Source organism: Mixophyes fleayi, chromosome 1, assembly GCF_038048845.1.
Source record: "Mixophyes fleayi isolate aMixFle1 chromosome 1, aMixFle1.hap1, whole genome shotgun sequence".
Taxonomy (NCBI): domain Eukaryota; kingdom Metazoa; phylum Chordata; class Amphibia; order Anura; family Limnodynastidae; genus Mixophyes; species Mixophyes fleayi.
The window spans coordinates 270,020,777-270,046,107 of NC_134402.1; the positions used below are offsets into that span (position 1 = coordinate 270,020,777).

At 38.9% G+C, this 25,331-nt stretch overlaps 1 protein-coding gene across 1 annotated transcript in view; it reads right to left on the minus strand.

Moving 5' to 3' along the window:
- Nucleotides 1–25,331, minus strand: part of WDR64 (WD repeat domain 64) — a 77,970-nt gene that overhangs the window by 14,199 nt on the left and 38,440 nt on the right. The window contains exons 12-22 of the mRNA XM_075204794.1: nucleotides 23,808–23,956; nucleotides 22,306–22,429; nucleotides 20,930–21,102; nucleotides 19,052–19,204; nucleotides 14,190–14,320; nucleotides 13,095–13,214; nucleotides 9,685–9,721; nucleotides 8,148–8,178; nucleotides 6,353–6,507; nucleotides 4,836–4,941; nucleotides 2,033–2,085 (exon numbers count right to left, since the gene is read on the minus strand). Coding sequence (XP_075060895.1) covers nucleotides 2,033–2,085; nucleotides 4,836–4,941; nucleotides 6,353–6,507; nucleotides 8,148–8,178; nucleotides 9,685–9,721; nucleotides 13,095–13,214; nucleotides 14,190–14,320; nucleotides 19,052–19,204; nucleotides 20,930–21,102; nucleotides 22,306–22,429; nucleotides 23,808–23,956 — 1,232 coding nt within the window. The remainder of the gene's footprint in view (nucleotides 1–2,032; nucleotides 2,086–4,835; nucleotides 4,942–6,352; nucleotides 6,508–8,147; nucleotides 8,179–9,684; nucleotides 9,722–13,094; nucleotides 13,215–14,189; nucleotides 14,321–19,051; nucleotides 19,205–20,929; nucleotides 21,103–22,305; nucleotides 22,430–23,807; nucleotides 23,957–25,331) is intronic.

Sequence of the window (25,331 nt, forward strand, 5' to 3'; positions counted from 1 at the left end):
GGAATTGATAATTCATTTTTATAAACATCATTTTTTCAACGTTCTGAGGAAGCAACCTCCTTCGCCACTTACTGACCAGGTTCCCCGCTGCACTAAAAACTCTTTCCGAGTACACACTGGAGGGGGGACAACTCAGGTAAAATAGAGCCAGTTTGTACAGGGGCTTCCAAACTGGCTTTTTTTCCTGCCAGTAACAATATGGACTGTCTGACATGTCTATTTGGATGGTGTCAGCAAAATAATCCTCCACCATTTTTTCGGAATCAGTGAACTTTGTAATAGCAGTACCACTGGACTTATACTGCTGAATCAGTGAACTTTGTAATACAGCAGTACCACTTGACTTATACTGCTGAATCAGTGAACTTTGTAATAGCAGTAGCACTGGACTTATACTGCTGAATCAATGAACTTTGTAATATATCAGTACCACTTGACTTATACTGCTGAATCAGTGAACTTTGTAACAGCAGTACCACTGGACTTATACTGCTGAATCAGTGAACTTTGTAATATAGCAGTACCACTGGACTTATACTGCTGAATCAGTGAACTTTGTAATATAGCAGTACCACTTGACTTATACTGCTGAATCAGTGAACTTTGTAATATAGCCGTACCACTGGACTTATACTGCTGAATCAGTGAACTTTGTAATATATCAGTACCACTGGACTTATACTGCTGAATCAGTGAACTTTGTAATATAGCAGTACCACTGGACTTATACTGCTGAATCAGTGAACTTTGTAATATATCAGTACCACTGGACTTATACTGCTGAATCAGTGAACTTTGTAATACAGCAGTACCACTGGACTTATACTGCAGAATCAGTGAACTTTGTAATATAGCAGTACCAATGGACTTATACTGCAGGATTGTTTTGGGATATTTTTTATTTTTTTTTTATAATTACTTTTTTTGTAATTTTTTTTATAACTTTTTTTTACATTTTTTATAATTTGGGAATAATGGGGAAATAACAATGCCCTTAGAAGGACAGAGCACAGGACACAGCACCACTGGACTGAACAGGACACAGCACAGGACCCAGCAGCACCACTGAACTCAGAAGGACAGAGCACAGGACACAGCACCACTAGACTGAACAGGACAGAGCACAGGACCCAGCAGCACCACTGAACTCAGAAGGACAGAGCACAGGACACAGCACCACTGCACTGAGCAGAACACAGCACAGCACAGAACTGAACAGCACAGCACAGCACAGAACTGAACAGCACAGCACAGCACGAGATATAGCAGGACAGAGGACCACCTAACACAACCTCCCTCTACCCTGATCAATGCCCGAGTGAAGATTGCGGCGACTAGCGGGGAATTTACAGGATCCGAGTATTGCGAGATCCGACAGAGGGATTATGACTCAGAGCCTCGCTTTCAGTTTTGCAATTGGCGGGAATACCCGGATCTGTCTCGGATCCGGCTCGGATCTGCAACGTTCGGGTGGGCTCGGATTTCAGAAATCCGAGTGCGCTCATCTCTAGTAAATACTGCATTTATAAGTGCACAAGGGTCAGAAGTAGGAGCAACACAGGGTTTTAGTTGGAGAAATTTTGCATTCACTTCTCACCAGTTCACCAAAAATACACCCTTGATCATCATCATCTATTTATATAGCACCATTGATTCCGCAGCGCTGTACAGAGTACTTACTCACATCAGTCCCTGCCCCATTGGTGCTTACTGCTTACAGTCTAAATTCCCTACTCACACACATACACGCACACAGACCGAGAGAGACTAAGGTCATTTTAATAGCAGCCAATTAACCTACTAGTATGTTTTTGGAGTGTGGGAGGAAACCTACGCAAACACGGTGTGATAATGAATAATATTGTGATAATGATGAAATGTGTAAAATAACACCAAAATGAGAACTATGACTTTTTAGAAATAACTTTTTTAAACTAGGGTGGGAGAGACTAGAGACTTGTATACATATATCTCTCATGTTTCCTTAGTTGCTAACAAGTCTCATTGTTTCAAGACAAGATTACCGGCTTACCTTAGATCCTTCTCTTTGGTAATCTTGAAGTTTCCATAATATAATATAGCCCTCTATTTGCAAATAAAATATTGTTTAGTATATATTTTGAGGACAACTACAAATTATACATATAACATACAAAAACAGTACAACTTTGTGTAGCATCATAGAACAAAAATGTTTGTATAAATCCCATGGCCAATTTACCACACAATATGAATATGCTGATTAGAAGTGACTTGTTCAAGCCTAAAGATGGAATACGGACAATGGTCAGCAATTTTCATTATTATTCTGTCAGTGTATTTAACCACTGAGCTACTCCACCCTGTACTACATTACATTATTATGTCTCAATACTAAAATGAATCCTTACTCTAATATAGTCTGAATTATCTAATATGGCAGTTTCCGAGAGAGCAATATATACAGTGGCTGGACAAAGAATTATGAATTTTTAAACTTTTTATTTTTTTTTAAGGTTTGTACTTTAAAAATAGTGAATATATGTCAGGGTCAGAGAGTACTGAGGACTCAGGATGCACAGAAACCACTAACTGATATTAGCGCCACTGAACTAGGAGGTGCAGAGTCTAACGTACCCCTTATGTTCACCAGGGACCCCCGCAAGGAGGTTTGGGCTTAGCTGCAAAGGGTACACAGGTTGCGGTCCTCCTAGACAGTTACCAATGTAGAGATAAAGTAGTCAGAACGTTCCGGGTCAAACCAATCAGGAGAAGGCGGTAACAAAGAGAGATTCACAGAGAAGTCAGACAGGCCGAGGTCACAAGTATAGGACAAATAGCCAATTACAGAAAAATGGTCGACAAGCTGGGATCACAACAGAAGGCAAAAGGGCACAATCCAGGAGAGTAGTCAGAGGAAGCCGGGTCACAACCAAAACAGGAACAGGAACATACAAGAACGCTGCAGACAGGAGAGCTGAAACTCTGGCACCCTAATGGTGCCAGAGCAGGGTTTAAATAGAGGCAGCAGAGATGTGATAGGAGGAGGAGAGGGGCGGGCAGACACATTGACCGCCAAGCAAAGGAAGCGCCCCGTTGTCTAGCAATGGGACGAGTCTCTGCACATGCGCCCGATGGCCAAGGATGGCTGGGAATGCTGCGTGCCTGTTGCTTAGCAACAGGACTCCCCCGTCCGGAACTGTCAGGTGGCCGTCCCCGCTTCATACAACGGAGACACTCGTCTGACAGCACACGGTCCCTTTCTCTCCCCCAGAGAAGGATTGGTCTTATGCAGAAACTCAGCCAGGAGGCGAGGAGCATAAAGGTCAACTTCATCTACCCAGGATCTTTCCTCTAGGCCGTAGCCCTTCCAATGCGCAAGGAACTGGGTCTTGCCACGAAGAGAACGAACCTCCAAGATTCTTTCAACCTCATATTCAAGAGAAGTCTTGATAGGGGGAGGAAGTCAGAAGAAGCCGGGTCACAACCAGAACAGGAGCAGGAACATACAAGAATGCCGGAGAGAGGAGACCTCATACTCTGGCATACTCTGACATACTCTAGGCAGTTTGTTGCCATATTGTTCCTCCAGGTGGCAGCACAACCTGGCTAAATCACCTTTCCGACGTGAAAGCAGTCGTAAAAACTACGCCCAGACATGACAGAAAATTGCAACAGAGAACGAAAATTGCCAGAAAAACGTGTTATGATGAAGTGGAAGGAAGCAGGAGCTAACATTTCTTTAACAACTGCGCGGAGACATCTTGCAGAGTTTGGGTTTAGAGCTTGTCAACCAGTTAAGAAACCGATGTGGACACAAGCAATGAGGAAAAAACGTGGGCAAATATATAAAAAATTAAGTTCATATAAAGTATTTAATATGTGTATTTGTCTTTATTTTATCAACATTTTACAAGAAACTAAAAAATGTCTAATTCATTGTTGAACCACTGTAATTTATATATATATATATATATATATATATATATATATATATATATATATATATATATATAGTTAATGTGGGGAGGTCTACGATGGAATGCCATATCGTCTCTTGTTCTACTGCCTTTGATGTAAAACTAATCAAATTCCAATCACTTACATTCAAATTACATTGTCATAGCACCACTTCTAAATTTCCAGACCTGGAAACTGGCAATCCATGTAAAGCAGGCTATTTACTATTGCATCCAAAACCCAGGGCAAATCCACTCTATTATAGCATAATAGTGAAACAATTTAGCAGAAAAGCAGTAGAATACTCATCTTTAGATGACAATGGAGCATAGTTTATGATAGTGTATGTCCAGAAAATTATACCCAACAGCTGTTTCAGTGCTCCTTTAGCACCTTTCTTAAAGGCTGTTACATAAGACATGACCTACATATCACAAGTAATTATAAATGTATTCATTTAATATATTGTTTGAAATGTCATACAGTATTAGCAGTGTTTTTAAAATTAGTGACACATTCTTCAGGCAGGTTATGGTAATTCTTCATAGTTCCTTTGCACAGAGACACTACATTTGATACACCCAAAACTATTACCAATAAATTTGATCACTTTATATACAGCAGGTAGATTCATATTTTATGTGACTCTTCTTTAAACATTATGACTGGGTAGATATGTGGCCTCAGCTAATTTGGTTACGTACACATTTGGTCTAAATATAGTATTTGGGGCTTGTAGTTGTGATTTGCATTTTGTATATTTGTAGACAGTTTATATGATTACCATACTCAGTTTTTACATTATTATCTTTTTATCTGGTGACATCATATTATTGTAAAATGATAAGTAAGGACCATTTAGTTAGAACTTTAATAAGAATATAGCAGACACCTACCTTTATTTCCAGCAAAGATAACCTTACCGCATTGACCTGTACAAAGTGCTGTGAGAGGAATAGATGGGTGCTTTGTACAAGGTAACACCTTACTTATCAAGTCTCCCTATAAATATATATAAACAATAATAGATTAAGTATGAAATGTGTGTACTATTTCTGATGCTTAAATAATCATCTTGTGAAAAACACGCCAAACAAATGCTGCTGACAGAGGTTTGCTATAGTTTTATTCAGAGATGTCAGGATGTTATAGACAGCAACTCTTGTAGTTCCAGCAATTCAATCAAACAAAAGTGTTTACAGTTCCAGGCCACCCTGCTGCTAATTAGACACTCCGTCTCCTCACTAGTCACTGGCCACTGGCTATTGTCGGTCGTCCCGTCCTCAACACAAGTCCAGCTATTTAAGCTTCATCCCAAGCACTAGCTAGCTAAACTGTTAATTCATTAGTAACACCCATGTGCTCCACCTGTGAGTCTGTGATCTGAGTGAGGAGACTTAACCCAGTTTGCAGCATGAGGCTGCAGACTGCCAGAGAAGTTATTAGTCTCTCCCTTGGTGGCCTGTGGCCATCTACCCTTTTTGTCACATAACCTTCTGCTTAGCTACGTCAACTTAGGCAAAGTGGATACTGCAGGGAGCACAAAACTGGAGACAGGAGAGAAGATGTGCAGGGAGATATGTGAGAGAAAAAGGTAGAGAAGATGGTGCAGGAAGTTACGTGAGAGAGACAGGGGACAAGATGGTGCAGGGGAAGTGTGAGAGGGACAGGAGAGAAGATGGTACAGGGGGATGTCTGAGAGGGACAGGGGAGAAGATAGTACAGGGGGATATCAAGGGTTGCTGCAGGAGGTTAGAGGAAAGACAGAGGATAAGATGGTGCATGGGGATATATGAAAGAGACAGAGGATAAGATGGTGCAGGGGGGATATGTGAGAGAGACAGAGGAGATGATGGTTCAGGTGGAAATATGAGAGAGACAGAGGATAAGATGGTGCAGGGGGTTAAGAGAGAGAGACAAAGGAGAAGATTTTGCAAGGGGATATGGGAGACAGAAGAAAAGACAGTGCAGGGGGATATGTGAGAGAGACAGAGGAGAAGAAGGTGCAGGGGGTTAAGTAAGAGGGACTGGGGAGAAGATGGTGCAGGGGGATGTGTAAGAGGGACAGGAGAGAATAGGGTACAGGGGCATAGGTAAAGAAAGTGTAAAAGAAGTGACAGCTTAAAAATGGGAATGTCAGGGTTGCAACCACCGTAAAACACAAGTAGTAATGAAGGATGGGAATGCACAAAGGGGACAAGTGTTAAAAAAATAAATTAAAAATTCAAGCCTCATACTACATTCACTTATATTTTCCATACCCCCACTTCTAAATTTCCACTTCAACCACTGTTTCATCAGGTATGTTAATGTATATGGTGAAAATTATGAAAATTGCTGTGCCTAACACTATGTTATATCATGCTGACTTAAAATTTCATACAACAGAACAATGTAAATTAGTTAATATTACCTTAGTGTTCCACAAGTAGAGGTATCCATTCCCATGAGCTGATGCTACAAGTGGAGAGACCACCTGGCCATTTAATGTCACTGAATGAGAGTTATCCTGTGTATGTCCATGTGGTTCCCCAACATCTCTGTTATCTTCCGTTTCTGAAACTTTTTCTGCAAACAAAAATAACCACACCATAGTATGCTGTATAAAACCCATCTTAACTTTGTAATCAATGGTAGAGGAATTGAAATGACTTGGGGCCTATTTATTATTTAAAGCCACATGGCTGTGATAAAAAAAAAAATTCAGTTATCGTCACAATTTACCCCAAAAAAATTTGCCCACAGCTGCTGAGCGATACTCAGCTGCCTCGATGATAATGGTAAGGGTTGCGTTACCCTCATCATCATAGGTAGAAATCTGCAGCGATGCTTCGTAGGTAAGTCTGTGTATATTGGTGTAGTTTTTTGGGCTAATGTAAGTGGAGGTTTTACAGGACTGGCCGGACTTTGTTTATAAAATGGATAATGTTCCACATCGCTTAGGAGAACACCTGCTCTTTTCACCTTATTTATCATCCCACCGATTTCTGGAAAACAGCATGTTAAACTTCTCTTGAATGCTCTTAAAAGTGAGAACAAAGGACAAGATTTTGGCTACACTTTTAACAGGTGTTGTTTTGCCTGTTAACACCCATATTTACAAACATTAAATGAAAAAAAAAATAGGGTCAAATAACTTTTTAACAATCCCCCCCTGCCAACAAGCAGAACTGTGTAGAACCTATGCCAGGGAACACCACAATTAGGGAGAATTCACCATTGCTGACGCTAGAACTCTGCTACTCCTGGCATTGGCTTCACAGGAAAATGCAAACAGCTCCTAACACAGCTGCTGATTGGACATAGCCGCCTCTCTGCAGTCAGCATCTATTTGATTAAATAAGACTGCAATTTACACCATCTCTTCTAATTGTTGGCAGTGAGTAAGGCTAGGTACACCCTATAGTGGTTAAAGCAGATTATCAGACCAATCAGAGGATAAACGACTGATTGGCCCAATATCACACTAGTGTGTACCCTGCAAGGGGGAGCAATTATCATTCCAAAGTACATAATATCGTTGAATGAGACTGTTAAACTGAACTAAAAGTCTTGTTCAACAATGGAACAATGTGTACAGGAAAATGGAAATGGTGTGCAGTTTTATATGTGTGTCTTCACAATAACACTAGCCATTAATTAGCAAGTTTACACAATTGCCACGCAAATTAAACCATGGAAACAGTTGAAAAACTAAAAGTAAAGCGCTAAAGCAAAAAAGTGGAGCAAACAAATAAGCTACTACAGTATTTGTATGTTATAAGGTCTTGTCATTGTCCTTGAAAAGAAAAACATTAAATATGACTGATGTGGATAATAGTGGTAAAGAAAGGGATAAAACAATACATTGTATAACTGATAGGTCAGCTGTCCATGTTAACATGATAATGTTAATAGATACTTAATTAGTAATATGAATCTGCTTTGTGGTGATTACAGATCCTGACTGGTCATAGAAACTATACTGCATCCCTGATGTGCATACATTCATGGCATTAATCAGATACAAAGTAACAATGTCATTGTCCAACATCATTTTTCTCTAGCACAACCATACAGTGCACACCATATAGCTCTAATGTGGATAACAGCTAATTAAATGTAATAATACATAATTAAAAAATGTTAATATGAATCAAGAAAGATTTAGAAGAAAGAAAAATTCTGTATTTCAAGTACAATGTTAATACAAAGCATTTTATACTGACCAGAACGCGCATCTGAGGTTTCCACATCCTTCTAAAAGTAAAATAGAAGATTCTCTAGTCATGAAAAAATATGTTATATAGTGTAACATTATCATTGAAAATAGTTTATATGATAAGTAATAATTGTTTATTATTTATTTATACATTAACAGTTTGTTTGTTTTTTGAAAATGGCACATAATGGTTCTCCTCTTGTGTATGTCACCACAAAGAAATGTGTAAAAGTTTTGAATTTGGAATATTTCAGTTACATTACATTCAGTGACCTATATTTTGCTGGTTAAAAAAAAATAGAGCTAGCTACATTTAATAAAATCAAACAGGTTCGAGCCTGTTTAACCATGGCTGTAACTGTTCTAAAATGCCATTTCGTACATGGACATGATTGAGTTGGTTTGCACATGTACAAGTAAGCTGAAACATGTTATAAAATTTAATTGATACATGTTCATGGTTTTTAATTGCGAAAGGTAAACCTCCAACGTGAATGACGAACTTCAGGCACAATAGTGTTCGCAGTTCAAATGAAAAAAAAAAAAGCTTACAATAAAAATTTTACTGTTTACAATTATTATTTAAATGGTGTTTAAAAATATTTAAATACGCTAATTTTAACGTGAACATGGAACACAAGTTGTGAGCCATGAATGAAAAAGGCAAATGTGAGACAAATTCCAATGAGGTTCAACTGGCCATTGTACTGCAAACATCTTCATTGCCTTTGAACTAGTGAAACAATCACATTTCAAACCAGTTCAACACTTTCAAGCATCTCTATTAAAGGTCATATTGTCTTAATGAAACAAGGTAACAGGTTAAATAGAGCTACTCCCCACTGCTGTATGCAGACAATAGCAAGTCCAATTCAGCAATAATGACTTCCTCGAAATTACATTTACATGTATTCTATTATAGCACTGGCCTGTGAGTGTGAATACTGCTGAGTGGGTAAAGCACTGAAAAAAAAAGAGTCATGTAAAATTCGTATAGCAGAAGTTCTACTGCACATGAGTTGCTTATAAATAAGTTTATAGATATGCACTACACCACTATATAAGAGCTCTGTGCGTATGTATCGGCTCACGTACATTTCCAGAATAGCATAGTGTGGCCTCAAGAACGGATTTGCAATGGGGCCTGGTGATTGAGTGTTATGCCACTGCTCAGGGGAAATGCGTTTACAAGATTAGTGTTACACACACTTTGGGGGTCAATTAGGAAGATTATCCATGCAAATTGTAGACTTCAAACTAAAACGATGGACAAAATAAGAAGGAAATAATTTTGTATAAAAAGAATTGGTTTTTATGTGTTAAATTAAGCCCTCAGTGATTTTTCACAGTAGGTTTTTTTATTCTATTTATATTGGACCTAGTTGTGACATTCATAAAAGTGCATCTATATTTCACATTTGAGTGTGTATAGGCTCTTGTTTTGCAAGCTCTAATAGCTATAATGTGTAATAAAAACATAAAATAAAAATAAAACTTTGTATTTTAGAGTATGAAAAATACTAACATGTTATTATAATACTTACTTTACTTCTTGAATCATCTTGCAACAGATTTGTTTTACTGTAAATAAAACATAAAACACTGAACATATGCTGTATTTCATGTTTTTCTTTCTTTTTGTTTTTTTTCATTAACATTATAGTTAAAGCAAAATAAACTACATGTCTATACACACCTCATAACATGTTTATAGTACTGGGGGTAAATATATTAAAGACCGATTTTGGCAATTCGCAATTATTCAGCAACTTTGACAGCTAAATTTAAAATGGCAATGTGTTTAAAGGCAAGATTTGCTTTTAAACACATTGGCGTTTTAAATTTAGCTGTTATAGTCACCAAATATCGTTAATTTGCAAAAGTCGCTCCTTAATACATTATCCCCTGGAGTCTGCAAGGGATCTGTGCAGTTTATGTGCTAGTAGGGTCTGTGTTATGTGCTTGGCAATGGGGCAGCTCTATGCAATCTGAAAGCCAATCTAGTTTGAAGACCTAACATTTTGTATATCTCTAAATGGACAACCTTCCAACCACATAACAACAACATGCAAGCATCCCACCCTAAAAATAATTTGGACTGCGCTGTTATGACTTTATTGCTTGAGACATGAAAGATTGATGATTGCTTGGCCCTTGTGTATATATGAGAGACAATCATGGTGGCGAAGGACACATGTGATTTGTGTTCACAAGGGGAAAAATGTGGATGCTGGTATACATACTACCACTATGAAAACGGTGATGTGAATTATGTTCTCTGGTATCGGATACCAATTTGCTCATTTTCAGAAACCTAATTGTCAGAATATAACATGCTGCTGGATGTGTGTGTCAAAGTATTGACAGGTCTATTCAAATTTATGCAATCTTGTATCGCTTTAATTTGGGCTTCCAGTTCCACTTGTAAAATTTAAAATAAATAAATATATATATATATATATATATATATATATATATGTGTGTGTATATATATATATATATATATATATATATATATATATATATATATATATAATTCTGTTAACATTCCCTGCTATTGCCATCTTGAGGTGGTGATAGCGAAAGGAGGACACTCGCAGTATTTGTAAATAGGCTTTCCCATGCTTTGCAATAGCCAGAGATAACCCTTTGATAGATAGGGAGAAGCCCAACCTTCGGCTAAAACATCAATTTTTTCATTGAGAATCTTAAACAGGCTCCTAAATGAGAAGGTATTGTGTATAAATGCTGATTTCTCTATGGTATCAATGAACACTCTACAATTGTTTTCAGAATATTTTTAAATTGTAAATGTTGGTTGCAACTTATGAATTCAATTATTTGAAGAGGTGGCCACCGTGCTTGTGCAGGAAGCATATAATTGTCTACAATTATATTACTAAATTGAAGGGAACGTCCTTTAGTCATTATGCCATAATTGTAATAAAAATAATGAGTAAATGCAGTTATGAAATCTGCTTTTAACTGTGTTCCTCTTTGAAAAGTAGATAGGCAACCCTGACATATAAACACTGGCTGGATGCTAATGTAAGAACATTAGGATGGAAGTGCTCTCACCGCTCCACATCTGCTGCACCACTTTGCAAATCTCTACATTGGCTCCCTGTGTCCTCCAAAATCAAATTCAAATTACTCACCCTTACCTACAAAGCCCTCAACAACAATACTCCTGCATACATCTCAAATTACATATCAAAATACTCTCCCTTCCGCCCTCTTAGATTTACCTCTGACCTGCGCCTTGTCTCGTCTTTGGTAACCACCTCTCAGTCCCGCCTACAAGACTTCTCCTGTGCTGCTCCCCACTTATGGAATACCCTACCACGCTCAATCAGACTTTCCCACAGCCTTCAAATCTTTAGATACTCTTTGAAAACCCATCTCCTTTTTAAAGGTGACCTTATCCCCAATAACACTATTTACACTAATGCACCCTCACAACTATCCCAATCTCCATTCTGAGACACACTCGCTCCTCTTGTTTCAGCTGCGCCCTCTTCCCTTTAGAATGTAAGCTCTCTAATGAGCAGGGTCCTTCATACGCTTTGTTTTCATGTCTGCATTTATTTTGTCTACCTTGTATGTCCCTGTTTTATGTATGTACTGTTTTCACTACTGTACGGCGCTGCGGAGCACTACGTCGCCTTACAAATCTAGCCTTCACTAATTTCAATGCAAATTCACTTCATAAATGAAACCAGGAATTTCTCCTGCTGTTGAAAATGTAGCTATGAAGTATTAGAACAGCTTTCATAAATTATATATTTAAGCATAAGTCAGGAGAAAATGAACATTAACACATTTTTTTAAACATGTGATTAGCAATTAGAGATATAAATTAACAAGTTGGATGTATGTATGTTGTTTGTATGTTGTTTCACATACAGGTGCATTTGACACCACAATCTTCTAGCATCAGTTTGACATAACTACTCTTTGCTACTGGGGATCCTGATCCTTCCAACCATCTACCTCTTAAGAGAAGTCTACAAAAGATTGATTAAAATGCATAAAGAAACTCCATAAAATGAATGGATTTATTTTTCTTCTTTTTTAAATTAAATTTGATGAAGATCAAAGCCATGATCACCCTCACCGCTAGCCAATAACAAAAGACCAGTATTGGAAACCACTCGTGATTGGCTGGGGGTTAAGAAGAATCCCATTGATCATTTAGCAGCAGGCAGTGCTAGTGTTCTGATGCACAGATTGTTCTCGGCCCCCACCTGGCCCCACTATGACAGTTCAAGACAGAAGAAAATATTTTATTTACTATTGGACCATGGAAGATGAAGACCAAAGAAACAAGAATATATTATTATTATTTTATAATTAATGGTGGTGAAAAAGTCTTTGGACAGTGTTTTATTAAAATAAATTTTATTTGAAAATTATGTCTGTGCTTTTTTTTTTACTCTTTTGGTATAAGACAAGTTTTTTTGAGGTTTTAGAAACTATATTTACCAACAGTCTGGAGCTAGGAACTAGCACAGTGGCTTTATACACCAAGTGTGACTGGAGGCAAGGATTAGCCCAGTGACATGTATCCAAGTATGAAGTGTATTCCCCACTTCTAAAATATCAGTTTGTTTTAGCAGGGTCATCTTTACCTTCTGTATCATATCATCTTCTTTGTTTGCATCCCCTCAATGTACAGCCCTAAGTAATATGCTGGCGCTTTATAAGTAAAAGATTTATAAGTAAAAAAGCTATTGAAATTTAAGAAAATGGTGCTTAAGTAATTGCCCCTTAAGTCTGCCTACATTCCCCTCATCACATCACAACACTGACAGTGCCCTGTCATTTGAAGCTACACAAGAGGAGACAGGTTACTGCCTCTCGTAAGATCAGCTTGCTCGTGTCCTACTGCTGTAACTAATCTGATGATTTGACAAAAACACTTAATAGAGAGATATTTTTCGAATGTAATTACCTTGATATGCTCAATGTTTCCATAGTTTTCGGTAAAATAAACAAGAGGGTATTTGTGCATTGTGTCTTCAGATTGCTTGGCAGTTCAGTGCAACTGATAGTTTCAGCATTTCGGCTGTAACTACAGACAAGACAGATGTGATTTAAGAATATTGAAATAACAAGACAGAAGCTATATGACAATTGCATTTTGTCTATTTCATATTTTTTTCTGGGCAATTTTATATAAATTAATCAAAAGTCAATTGTTTCCTAATTTGTTAATAATAACGTTGTAATACAGGTGAACCTCATTTATCCATGTTCTATTTAAACTATACTCATTCACCATGAATATGTCTTTCTTGGGCAGGCAGTATTTTTTCCTTGCTATTTTTTCTTTATTTTGGACAATATAGGGGACCTCATGTGCACTAGATGTGCACCTAGAGTCACTTTGGGTTTGTCTGCACAGAGCTCTTCAGGGTGCATACCTGCCTTCTGGCCTTTGGAGACACCTCCTCAACTAGAAGTGCACCTAGATTTGCTGGTAGGTCAAACAAACCAAATATGTAAACATCACCTATGGATGCTGGATATTGTCACACTGATCAAGTCAATGGGATTTCTAGCTTGTATACCAATTTTGTGAACATTTTTTTTATATGTTGTGTGATATACAATGATATGATTTTACAGATATTTTTAAGAGTCAGTTGACAGTCACAGTACAGTATCAACTTTGTAGTTACAGATTTGCTAGTCAAGCGTTTAATCTGTACTTGCCTACTCTCCCAAAATTTCTCGGAGTGTCCTGAATTTCAAGGGGCCTTCCCGGACTTCGGGAAGAGTAGGCACCCTGCTAGATCCTGTAGCCAGTGTGTCACCACGCCATCTGGTTGTAAAAGTTGGCAGGTGTGGTTTAATCATAAAAATCTCAACCCTTTCTGTTATACAACTAGATAAGCAAAATTTCAGAACAGTGGAGCTTCCTAGAAGGTGGAACATGAAATCATCAATGAAATTAATTTAAAAAAGTCACAGCATAACTGGATTTAAATAAATATGAAATATATAGTTATTTTCATGTTATCTAGAGTTATAGCAAAATACATACATGTGCTTGACACCTGATGAGTCTAATCTGTACATGTTTATCTCTCCATTTGTGCTTCCGGTGGCAAGAATAATATAATGTTCTAGATTTAAAGCATCAAAACAGGTGATTGTTCCTCCATGCGAGGTGGTCTGTAGGCATAGTAATGACAAAACATTGTTAGTAAGGCATATAGGGGCCAATTAAATTCAGCCGCGTTCTAGTAATAACGTATGTTAGTATGATAATTTTATCACGGATTTTTGCTCACAGCCCGCAAGCAAAAATCTGGATTAAAATTAACGGTAATACCATTAACGCTGCGCTATTCCTAGAATAACGTGGCCGAATTGAATCGGCCTCATAGTATAGATTTCTGCATATGTAATGTATGTAATTACAATTTATTAGTAATATTATACATTATTTTCTGAAAATTATAATACACCTGTAACAACATTGTTTGGATGTTTACATTTTACAATAGAAAAGAACACAGCGATCTAAATGTTTGCAGTTTTAGTATGTTTTTAATTATTTTAAAACTAGACTTGCTAGTATGACATTGCAATGCAATGATTTGCCCAAACATTGCAGAGGGCCAGTTATACTTAAATCCCAATGGAGAGTAGCTCTCAGGGCTGATAAGAACAGATTGCTTGCATGATAAGAAGAGATTGCATGTATGTGGTGATCCTCCTATCTTGGTGTAATTTGAGGTCATTTATGAAGTCCAAATTGTCCAAAACACGTACATTTTCACCAAAGTGAATCAGCGCAACTACTTTTGCGAAGCAGTGGAGATTTAAATTTCAATCAGGCAAGCAAGTTATGTGTTCTCAAAATTTGAGGGGAAAAAAAAGGAAGAAAATACTTGCAACGGTAAGAATATAAAAAAAAGGCTTGTTATTGAGACGTAGCATGCTTGGTATAAATGGAAATATGCATATAGTGTGCATACATGTTTACTTTTTTCTTCACTATTGATTATAATTATATGTCGATCATCCTATCCTATTGTAAAGTGTTGAGCTCTTCCTTATCCTCATCCAGCTGGACACTCAGTTTTTTTAGAGTGCCCGCAGGATAGGCTGCTTATTGTGCTTCTGTGTCAGCTTAATGTAATTTTATGATTGACTCAGGACACTCAACACTCACATCCAGGTAGGCAGGTTCAAAATGGAATCTTTGAGTTCTGTATTCAACTGTATAGAATTGGTACATGGTATCCATAGATGTCAAGGATGCTTACTTGCATGTTCCAATCAGTCAGACATCATAGATACGACTCCTACAGTTGGATTATCAACATCCAGAAACCCAATCATATTCCTACTCAGAGTCTGGTCTTTCTAGGGCTCCTGTTTGACACTTATCAGCAGCAGGTGTTTCTTCTAGGGGACAAGATAGCTGTAGAACATTGGTACATTTCAGCGGCGATGCATTGTAAAGGGAAACTTCCCTTTACAATGCAGCGCCGCTTTAAATTTAATCACCGAAGACGCTGAACTCGCGGGTGTTGAAGAACCCGCATGTTTATACATTTACCCCATCATGAGTGTCATTCTCAAAAAGGTAAAAAGGGGAAGGGGTCCAGATGTAGCATCAGACTGGACAAGACAACGTGGTACACAGACAATCACAAGATGTTAGTAGATCCATGGTGGCATCTTCCTCAAAGGTGGGACCTGTTAACCCAGGGGCCTTTGTACCATCATGGCTTAGCGTGACTGGCTTTAACGTTATGGCTGATCCTTTAGAAACAGGGGTTCTCCTACAGTGTTATCAGAACCATGCCCACTGCCAGAAAATCTGTGCTGGCAAAAAATTATCACAGAATTTGGAAGCCTCATGCAAGTTGCTGAGAAGCAAGTTTCTAACTAATTCTTTCGAGTTAGCTCCTTTGCTCCTGTTTTTGTAGGATGGCATAGGTTATATTTTAGATCCTTAAAGGTTCAAATGTTTTCTCTCTGTTTGCTTCCAGAAGAGGGTAGCACTTGTAACAGAGTGTCACTCACCGGACTGTGAGTGCCATTTCTCCTGTGTTCAGGAACCGTGGCCGTCCGCCATCCTGAGGGTCTGCGCATGTGCAGCCCTTATGAAACCTTCAGTACCTGTTGCTTTTAATTAATTGGATGATCAGGCAACCCTCCCTATTTAAACCACCTGTGATCATTACCTAGTGGCCTGATCTTGGAGTCTCATTCCCCATGAGCCTCTGAAGGTGTTCCTGTGTTTCCTCGTGTATTCAGCTCCAGCTGATTCCTGTATACTACCATTGTGGTTTCAGGACCACTTCAACTCTCCTGTGTTCATCGTGTCTGCACTCAGCTGATTCCTATCTGCTACTGCTGCCGGATTCCAGACCGCCTCAACTCTCCTGTGTTCAGCGTGTCTGCTCTCCGCTGCCTCCGTTACTACTGCCGGGTTCCAGACCGTCTCAACTCTCCTGTGTTCATCGTGTCAGCTCTCCACTGATTCCTATCTGCTACTGCTGCCGGATTCCAGACCGTTTCTACTCTCCTGTGTTCAGCGTGTCTCCCCTCCGCTGCCTTCGCTACTACTGCCGGATTCCAGACCGCCTCTACTCTCCTGTGTTCAGCGTGTCTCCCCTCCGCTGCCTCCGCTACTACTGCCGGATACCAGACAGCCTCAACTCTCCCGTGTTCATCATGTTTCCAGTTTTACTTACTACTGCTTCCTGAGTATTGCTCCTTTGATTACCGGTTACCTTTCGTGCGCTGCACCAACCTGATTACCGCTTCCATCCTCCAGTGGTCTCTCCTCCTGCCGGCGTTCAGCCGTTCAGGTATCCCTGCACTTCTCCTTGACAGCCTGCTCTCCTGAACCGCGGTATGCATACTTTCCATTGACTTTGCTATTGTATTGCATATCCGTCTGGACTGTGTTGTGTTCATCTCCGGAGTCTTCCATCTACTGAAGCTATTGTTACAATTGACTTTGTTTCCTATTACCTGGATCTCTATAGTGACTTTGCATACTTCAAGCAGCGCTTGTCAGTTATTATTGTATTGTGGTTATCATCGTGGGATCAAGTTCCGTGTGCCTCCCGTGTATCCTCTGTATTTCATTCATCTCCTCGTGCCCCTCCTCCAATATATATAGCAGTGGTACAACTTGCTGAACGCAGACCACTGACTCCTGTTTCCCATTGGCACCAGTTTCAAGTATCCTCTCACATAAGCAGTGGTACAACTTGCTGTACGCAGACCACTGACTTCCCCGTTACCTACTTGCACCTGGAAACCATTCCTTCACTATAGACAGTGGTACAACTTGCTATACGCAGACCACTGACTTTCACTACCTCCTCTCTACTCCTGGACATTCCTCCTCACTATAGCAGTGGTACAACTTGCTGTACGCAGACCACTGACTCTCCTCACGTTTACTTGTCCATCTGGTTCCTCGTGTTCATACATCTAGTCATTACTAGTTGCTGCTAGTCATAGACTTTCATTGAGCATTCTCTCACCATCTGCTGATTCTCCTGTTCCGTTGTCACCCTGCTACCAGAGGACCATAGTACCAGCTATATTACTCTGGTAAGAACATCATCTGGTGATATCCTGGGCAAAGACTCCTAGTGCCCGTGACACAGAGATGCAGACATTTTACATTGTGCAACCACCATTCACTCCTCCACTAGCGCCTTGGGATTTGAATTTAGTGCCGAAGGCATTGCAATATTTTGCCTGTGAACCACATGGTTCACTGTAGTTAAAGTTTCCCGGAGGGTGCCAGAATTGGGAACTCTATCTTGCACATCTCAGTTCTTGGTCTTTCACAAAGATAAAGCTGTTCTTCGCACTAAACCATCTATTCAACCAAAGGTGGTTTTCAAGTTCCATTTATATCAAGGCATTGTAACTGTAGCACTAGTTCAGAATCTGTCTATAGAGGAAGAGTAATCACTTCACTTCTTGGATGTTGTTAGGGTCATGAATATCTATGTCACAAGGATGCTTTATGTCAGAAAATCGGATGATCTTTTGGTCCTCTATGATGCTAACAAAAGTGGATGGCCTGCATGCAAACAAACAATTGCTAGATGGATCAATGCTTATTTACATTGTGGTAGGAAAGTCCTATTTTGCAAGATTGGCGAGTAACTCTCAACGACATGGGGTTTCGGTTAAGCAGCTGTGTAGGGCAGCCACGTGGTCTTCCATGGATACATTTAGAAAATTTTAGTTATTCAATGTTTGCAGATAAAGATGTCAGTTTTAGTATTGGGTGCAATTCTGAAAGCGTATCCATCCAATGGGGCAGCTTTGGGACATTTGCAGGGTCCAGTGCTCCCATAGGATGATGTAGAGAACTGGGTTTTTGTATTTACATCAAATAATTTTCTCTAAATCCATTGAAGGACTATGGGAGCTCACCCAATCACACTCTGGTTCTCATGTTTAAAGTTTGTCAAAGTAAAATCTTTTTAAGGGAGATGTTGGGAGATTCTGTTTCTCTCTCTTTCTTTATGTTTCTCTGGTTCTGTCCAGTGTATCCCAATAGGTTGAGATAAAAGTATAAAAATCCTGTTTTTCCATTTGTAAAGCACCAAGATCACTCATTGGGCTCTACAAAGCCAGTAGTACATACAGGGTATTTCAAAATTTCCATAATTGAACATTTACACAACATGAAAGACAAATGAAGAGAACTTTGCTCAAAGGTACTTACAGTCTAAAGGAAAAAAATTGAAAAATATATGAGGGAGCCTGTTACATGACATGTAAATCAGATTGGGGTGGGTAAAGCAGGTTAGTCAGGCATAGTAATATGAGGTCAGTTTAGAAGCTTGCTTATTTTACTTTATGTGTTTAGATCAAACATCTGCCAGAATATTAGAATGTTGTTCATACCTGCTGCTCGCTAACTCCTTTACGTTTCAGATCAACCAAAATATCAGCAGTTGGAAAAAGTGACCTGTTCTTTTCTGAGTTTAATGTTCTAAACCATACACCAATATCTTCACAAAATTCCATTGTCACATGGAGTTCACGATCATCTTTGCCCTTCAAAATAAATAACATTGCTAATTCTGTTTTACCCGTTAATTCAAATAAGTAACTATATACAAATCTGACTATATACTATATTACTAAACAAGTAACCTGAGGGATGTATACGTTTTTATTTACTATTGTTAAATACAACTGAACTCTACACAGCAACTTCAAAACTATATTTTTACAATGTGGATATTTTTCTAACAATAAAACAAACAACTTAGTAACATGTAGTTGTAGCCATGATCTTGGAAAATGTTATGATTCACATGTAAGTCAATGGAAATGTGAATTTTAAAAACATATTTGTTGCCCTTTTTAGGGCTACAGGGTTGTGGTGTTCTTGTTTTCTGATTTAGGGCGGGCCAGAGTCGGCTTAAGATACATATGATTAAATAAAAATTCTGCATCTATCCATTTTTCTCCAGGTTGTTAGAACTAGAGGGCCATATAGCTTTGCTATATAGGGTTCAACTTGACCTTAGCAGGCAAGCAGCAAAAACTTGGTCAAATGGTTGACCACTTTATCAGTGAATGAGTTGTCCTGTAATAACTTGTGAGAACCTTCTGAATAACATCACAACCGTGGACTGATGTTGGTGTTCCTGGTTTGAAGCTCCATTAGCCCCTAAAGTGGTGAACATTTTCATTCACTACTTTAAAATGACTGCGGTAGTGGAGTTTAAGCGGAGGGACCAACCAGAATCCGCAATGATAATGATAGCAGGTTCTTATTGGTCGTCCCGTTCACACTCCCCTCAGCAGTGTCACACAGCCATGATTTATAATCAGGCCTGAGACAGTAACCACAGAGCCCCAGAAAAGTTGCTGCGTGGAGCAGCCGTTGGAGAAAGGGCAGTTCTAATAAGCTGCAGGTAATGGTGCTGCTTTAATAAACAATAAAAACAGTTCATTGTTTCCACTAGCTGTTTGCGTAGACAATGGAACCATGCATTTATATTTTGTGCAAAATTGAAAACAATATTTTCATACTAAACTATACTATAAAATATAGTCTTTTTTAATTCATCTATTATAACAAAATGAGACAGGAAAGATGATCATGAAAGTGTGTTTCCACTAATATGAAGGAAATTAATAAGTTGTTACCAGTTATGGCGAAGTGGGCTAAATGGACCTAAGTATTCCCTCTATAGTAAAATAAATATGGTGTACGTACATCTTCTTACAATAGGTATTCCAGTTTAAAGTTTTAAATACAATGTATTGGTCTTGGCATATGATATATTATAATATGAATTTATATATTATGCTGTTATACTAAATCATGCTTTGCACTTAATATCTTCATAAATAAAAAAATATTACACTAACTCACAAAACCAAAAAGATGATGTCAGAACTGGAGGTAGAGACATTGAAATGTCTCGTTCCATGTGTCTTCAACTAGTATTCCCAATCTGTAAATGACTGTATTGATTTTATTTGACTCCATCAATGTGTAGGGATGAGACTAATTATTAAATTATTCACAATGAACAAATGTACTGCTGTGAAATGTACCACCATTGTATAACATAACAAAACATATCTTTTCCACAAAAGTGAAGTCGTCTGTCCATATAGTGTATCGGGGAACAATCACAGGATTGATACTGAGTTTGCAAATTAATTTTGCGCCTTGCGAAAATACAAGTGTTTCATATACAGTACATGTGTCATTCAGTCATATGAAGGCTAAAATTTAAGAAAAAAAACAATGTTTGAAACCTGAATCGCTTTAATTTTCCCGCTCATGTCCAAAGCAAAAATTATGTGTTGACCATCAAATGTCCTCAAATAGCTAAGCTGACAGAAGCCTTGTTCTTCATATTTACATCCATTCTTGGGAGGCAAGGCATTTATTTCATAGCCATTTGCAAAATTCCATATTTTTAGTGAGCCTATTTGAGGAAAAATAGGTACATTTTAAAATGTCAGGTTACCAACAAGTTATAGTTTATGATTTTGCTTATAATATCATCCATACTCATAAGGAATTATTTTTAAAATTACAGTGTTTACAGAAAGACTATTATTATATTCATAAGACAGACTAATAAAATGTCTGACTTATGAACACGGCACAAAACACTGCCCAAAGTCAATCAAATTGCATTTTATTAACAAATGTGCAGTAAAAAGTTAAAAGTAATTTAACCCTATTCTACATGTATACAAATTTAACATTTCTGGTTTAGTTGCTCATGGATCAATTGAACTAGCCTCTTGGACATGACTACTCAAATATAATGTATATTATAGGCTAACTGACTGTTGTTGAATGTAGCTTTCAAAGCTGATTGATTTCTGGATATTATTCTACTAGTGATGCTTGGAAATGTTGTAGTCACCAAGTTCAAAGCGTGATGCCACAAAAACAGCCTCTGTGAATGAGCTAGGTTCAGTATAACTCACATCAGCGATGTGTGCCCCACCAAGGTTATATAAACGCAATATGTGATACCATGTAACACTGCCCAGTTAGAGGCACTCAATAGGAACTTTGGAGTCTACCCTATGTTACCCACCTGACCATGTCAGGCTTGGCCAAGCTAGGAACGCTGTAGCCACCAAGAGCAGCAGTCTAGACACATCCTCCTGGAGAAGGAGATGAGGGGAAAGGAATTGGTACTAAATAGACCTGCCTGCTCTTTGCAACTATGTTCATGAAGAGGTGGGAGCCCCTGGGGAGACTTGTTGAACCGTGACTTTTTCCAAGGCTCTCCCTTCCTTATAGATTTGGACTGTCCTTGCATAGGAGGAGGAATTCTGGACCGGATCCTCATGGAGTCAGTGTGCCAACAGCAGTGTTGAGTGCAGGGGGTATGGTAAGTTTTATTGGGGTCACGGTTTATTAATAATAATAACCTATAATACTAATAATCACTGAAGAGCAGGGCATTACTGGCCAATAACACCCAACCATTATCACACAAATAACAAAAAAAATCTGCTGCTGATTATCAGGGTGTTAATAATGCCATGTGCTATATATTATTTAAATGAAGATATATCATATTCACAAATCCTTTTGATATAAACAACCAAGATAAAGATAAAAATGGTTTATCATTAGCTATGACATTAGTACAAAGTATGCAAACCATTATATGCTCCTGTAGCAAAATAAAATCCATTTTTATCAACAGCAGCCGCAGTCACTTCAATACTTGGTCCATGAGCATCCATTATTTCGTACACTTGACAGCCTGTCTCCATTTCCCACACCTACAAGAAATTTAAATAAACATGTAATTCTGTAAAGTTATCATTTTATTTTGGTGGTTTAAAAATATCTTCAAGCTATGTTATTAAATTTTGTAATGGAACATACAGACTCTAACCCTATATTTCTATGCACTAATGTAAATATTAAGGGATGAATATGTAAATTATTCATGTTATAGAACTAAGGAATTCAGTAAGCTTTCCCGGAAGAGCAGACACCCTCTCGGATTCTGCCCACTTCCCTAGTGAAGTGGGTGGGCTGGCGACTTGACGATTTGCAATGAATTCTATCCACATGGCCCAGCACACTTCTACTCTGAGATCTTCCTGACGCTACATCGTGAAAGTTGGCAAGTATGGGTTACAGTCATATTTATGAAGGCCATTCACCAGAGGAAAAGGGTATTGTACGTTGAAAGAAACTTGATGCAAATAAAAATTTCCCAGTGAAGGACATGATAATCAACCAAAGCAGTTTGCTGGCTCGCAGTTTCAGGTCTCTCCTCACCCCTTATCCAGGGTTGGCCAGACTGAACTCTGTGATCTACGCTAAAAAAATAAAAATTTTGATTTGTGATCTATCATCTACCAATCTAACATCAGAAACATGGTCCAGTTACATATAATGCTGTAGAAACAGTGTTGGCATACCTTATATACAGTCAGGGCCAGAGTAAGGGAATGGAGGCTCCTGGGCTAAGGGGGCCCCTATTCCCCAGTGAAGCCCCCCGGTTAGCCGCCTGTCACCCCCTGTGAGGCCCCCCTCTGTTAACCGCCGGCGGGCCCCCCCACAAGCGCTTACCTTCTCCTGTCACTGTTGTCCTTCGGCGGCACACTGTAAGCTCCATACTGAGGAGATCCCATGACACTCTCACGAGATCTTCTCAGTATGGAGATTACTGAGCTCCGCCGAAGGACAACAGTGACAGGCTCAGCAGCATTGATCAATAATGCTGCTGAGCTCTGTCAAGGGCCCCCTGGATGCCCGAGGCCCCTGGGCTATAGCCCAGTTAGACCTCGGGTTAATCCGGCCCTGTATACAGTATATACATTCCAACATTTCAGTCATAGAATATTACTTTCCTCAGGGACATATTCCCATAATAATATGTCCCTAAGCAAAGTTACATTTTAGAACTGAATCATTGGAAGTTGAGATTAAACACCAGTTTTTTTTAGATCCTTGAAATTTATATATAATGATAATAATATGCCCATACTATATTCAGTGATCTCCTTGATACATTTTAAATGATATAGGAAATATAAAAAAATAAGCATGATTCTTTTCATTACCTAGGAAATGATAATATAAGACATATTAAATAGGTGATTTAGGTACTTTATAGTCTATTAAACATTTTTAAATTAGATTTACCTTTAAAACTGATCCTGAACAGATGCTGAGAACCTGGTGAAATACCTGGTTATAGACAAGGGCATTTATTGGCAGATCGTGGGACCGTGGAATCTGTTTTGTCGCTTGAAACATTCGTGTTAGAGGCCACACATCTAACACACATGAACCTGGAAAACAAAATATGTGAAGGCTAATTTCTGCAGAACTAGCTGGGTGTAGAAACTGTGTTTGATTATATATATTCTCTCTATATTTATCAAAGGGTGACAAAACCCTATTGCCTGTGAAAATGGTGTTTTGCAACTGATAGTGCTCATTATTGCATTTTTTTAGCGCAGTGCAATTTAAATAATATGTATTTAAATATTAAAATAAATAGAATAATATAAAAACTTTTGTGCTATATATAATGTTGTTTACGTGTCTATGTTTGTTTTTTAAGACTTTATTTTTTACCAAGTGGAACTAAAAGCAAAGCTCACGCATATGCAGAGCCATGGCAAAGTGAAGCAGTAAATTAAATATCATCATTCCAGGTTGGTATTGCCAGAGCAGCAGGGCCAGAGTTACCGCTAGGCAACCTAGGCAACTGCCTAGGGCCCAGCGGTACCCTGAGGGCCCTGCCAGAGCTGTCGGTGAACGGGGAAGGCAAGGCAGAGAGGCGCTCCCCTCCACCCGCCAGCATAACGCTAATAAAGGATTTAAGAAAAAAAAAAAAGAAGAAAAAAAAAAAAGTCAGCTGACCGTCGGGACCTGGCAGTCTCTTGATGACGTCATCATGCCCGACGTCATTTTCAGTGGCAGAGAAGGAGAGGAGCACTGCCGGAGCCGAGAGGAGGAGCAGTGGCAGCACGCCATAGAAAAAAAGAAGTAAACAAGAAGAGAACAGAACAGAGAAAGGAAAAGGAAATTAAAAGGTAAGTTAACTAACGGAGGGCCCATGAAAGAGGAATTTGGAACAGGCATTAAGGGAGGGGGCATGATGACAGAAATGTGGGGCATGAGGGGCTTAATAATAGAATATGGAGCAGAGGGGCATAATAATAGAAATATGGAGCAGAGGGGCATAATAATAGAAATATGGAGCAGGGGGGCATGAGGGGCATAATAATAGAATATGGAGCAGAGGGGCATGATGGCAATAATTAGTAGCAGAGGGGCATGATGACAGAAATGTGGAACAGGCAGTGTGAGGTGAAATAAACAAGGGGAGAAAAAATATGGAAGGCACAGTGTGATGATGAAGGGTGCACAGTGTGATGGTGAAGGGTGCACAGTGTGATGGTGAAGGGTGCACAGTGTGATGATGAAGGGTGCACAGTGTGATGATGAAGGGTGCACAGTGTGATGATGAAGGGTGCACAGTGTGATGATGAAGGGTGCACAGTGTGATGATGAAGGGTGCACAGTGTGATGGTGAAGGGTGCACAGTGTGATGGTGAAGGGTGCACAGTGTGATGGTGAAGGGTGCACAGTGTGATGATGAAGGGTGCACAGTGTGATGGTGAAGGGAGCACAGTGTGATGGTGAAGGGTGCACAGT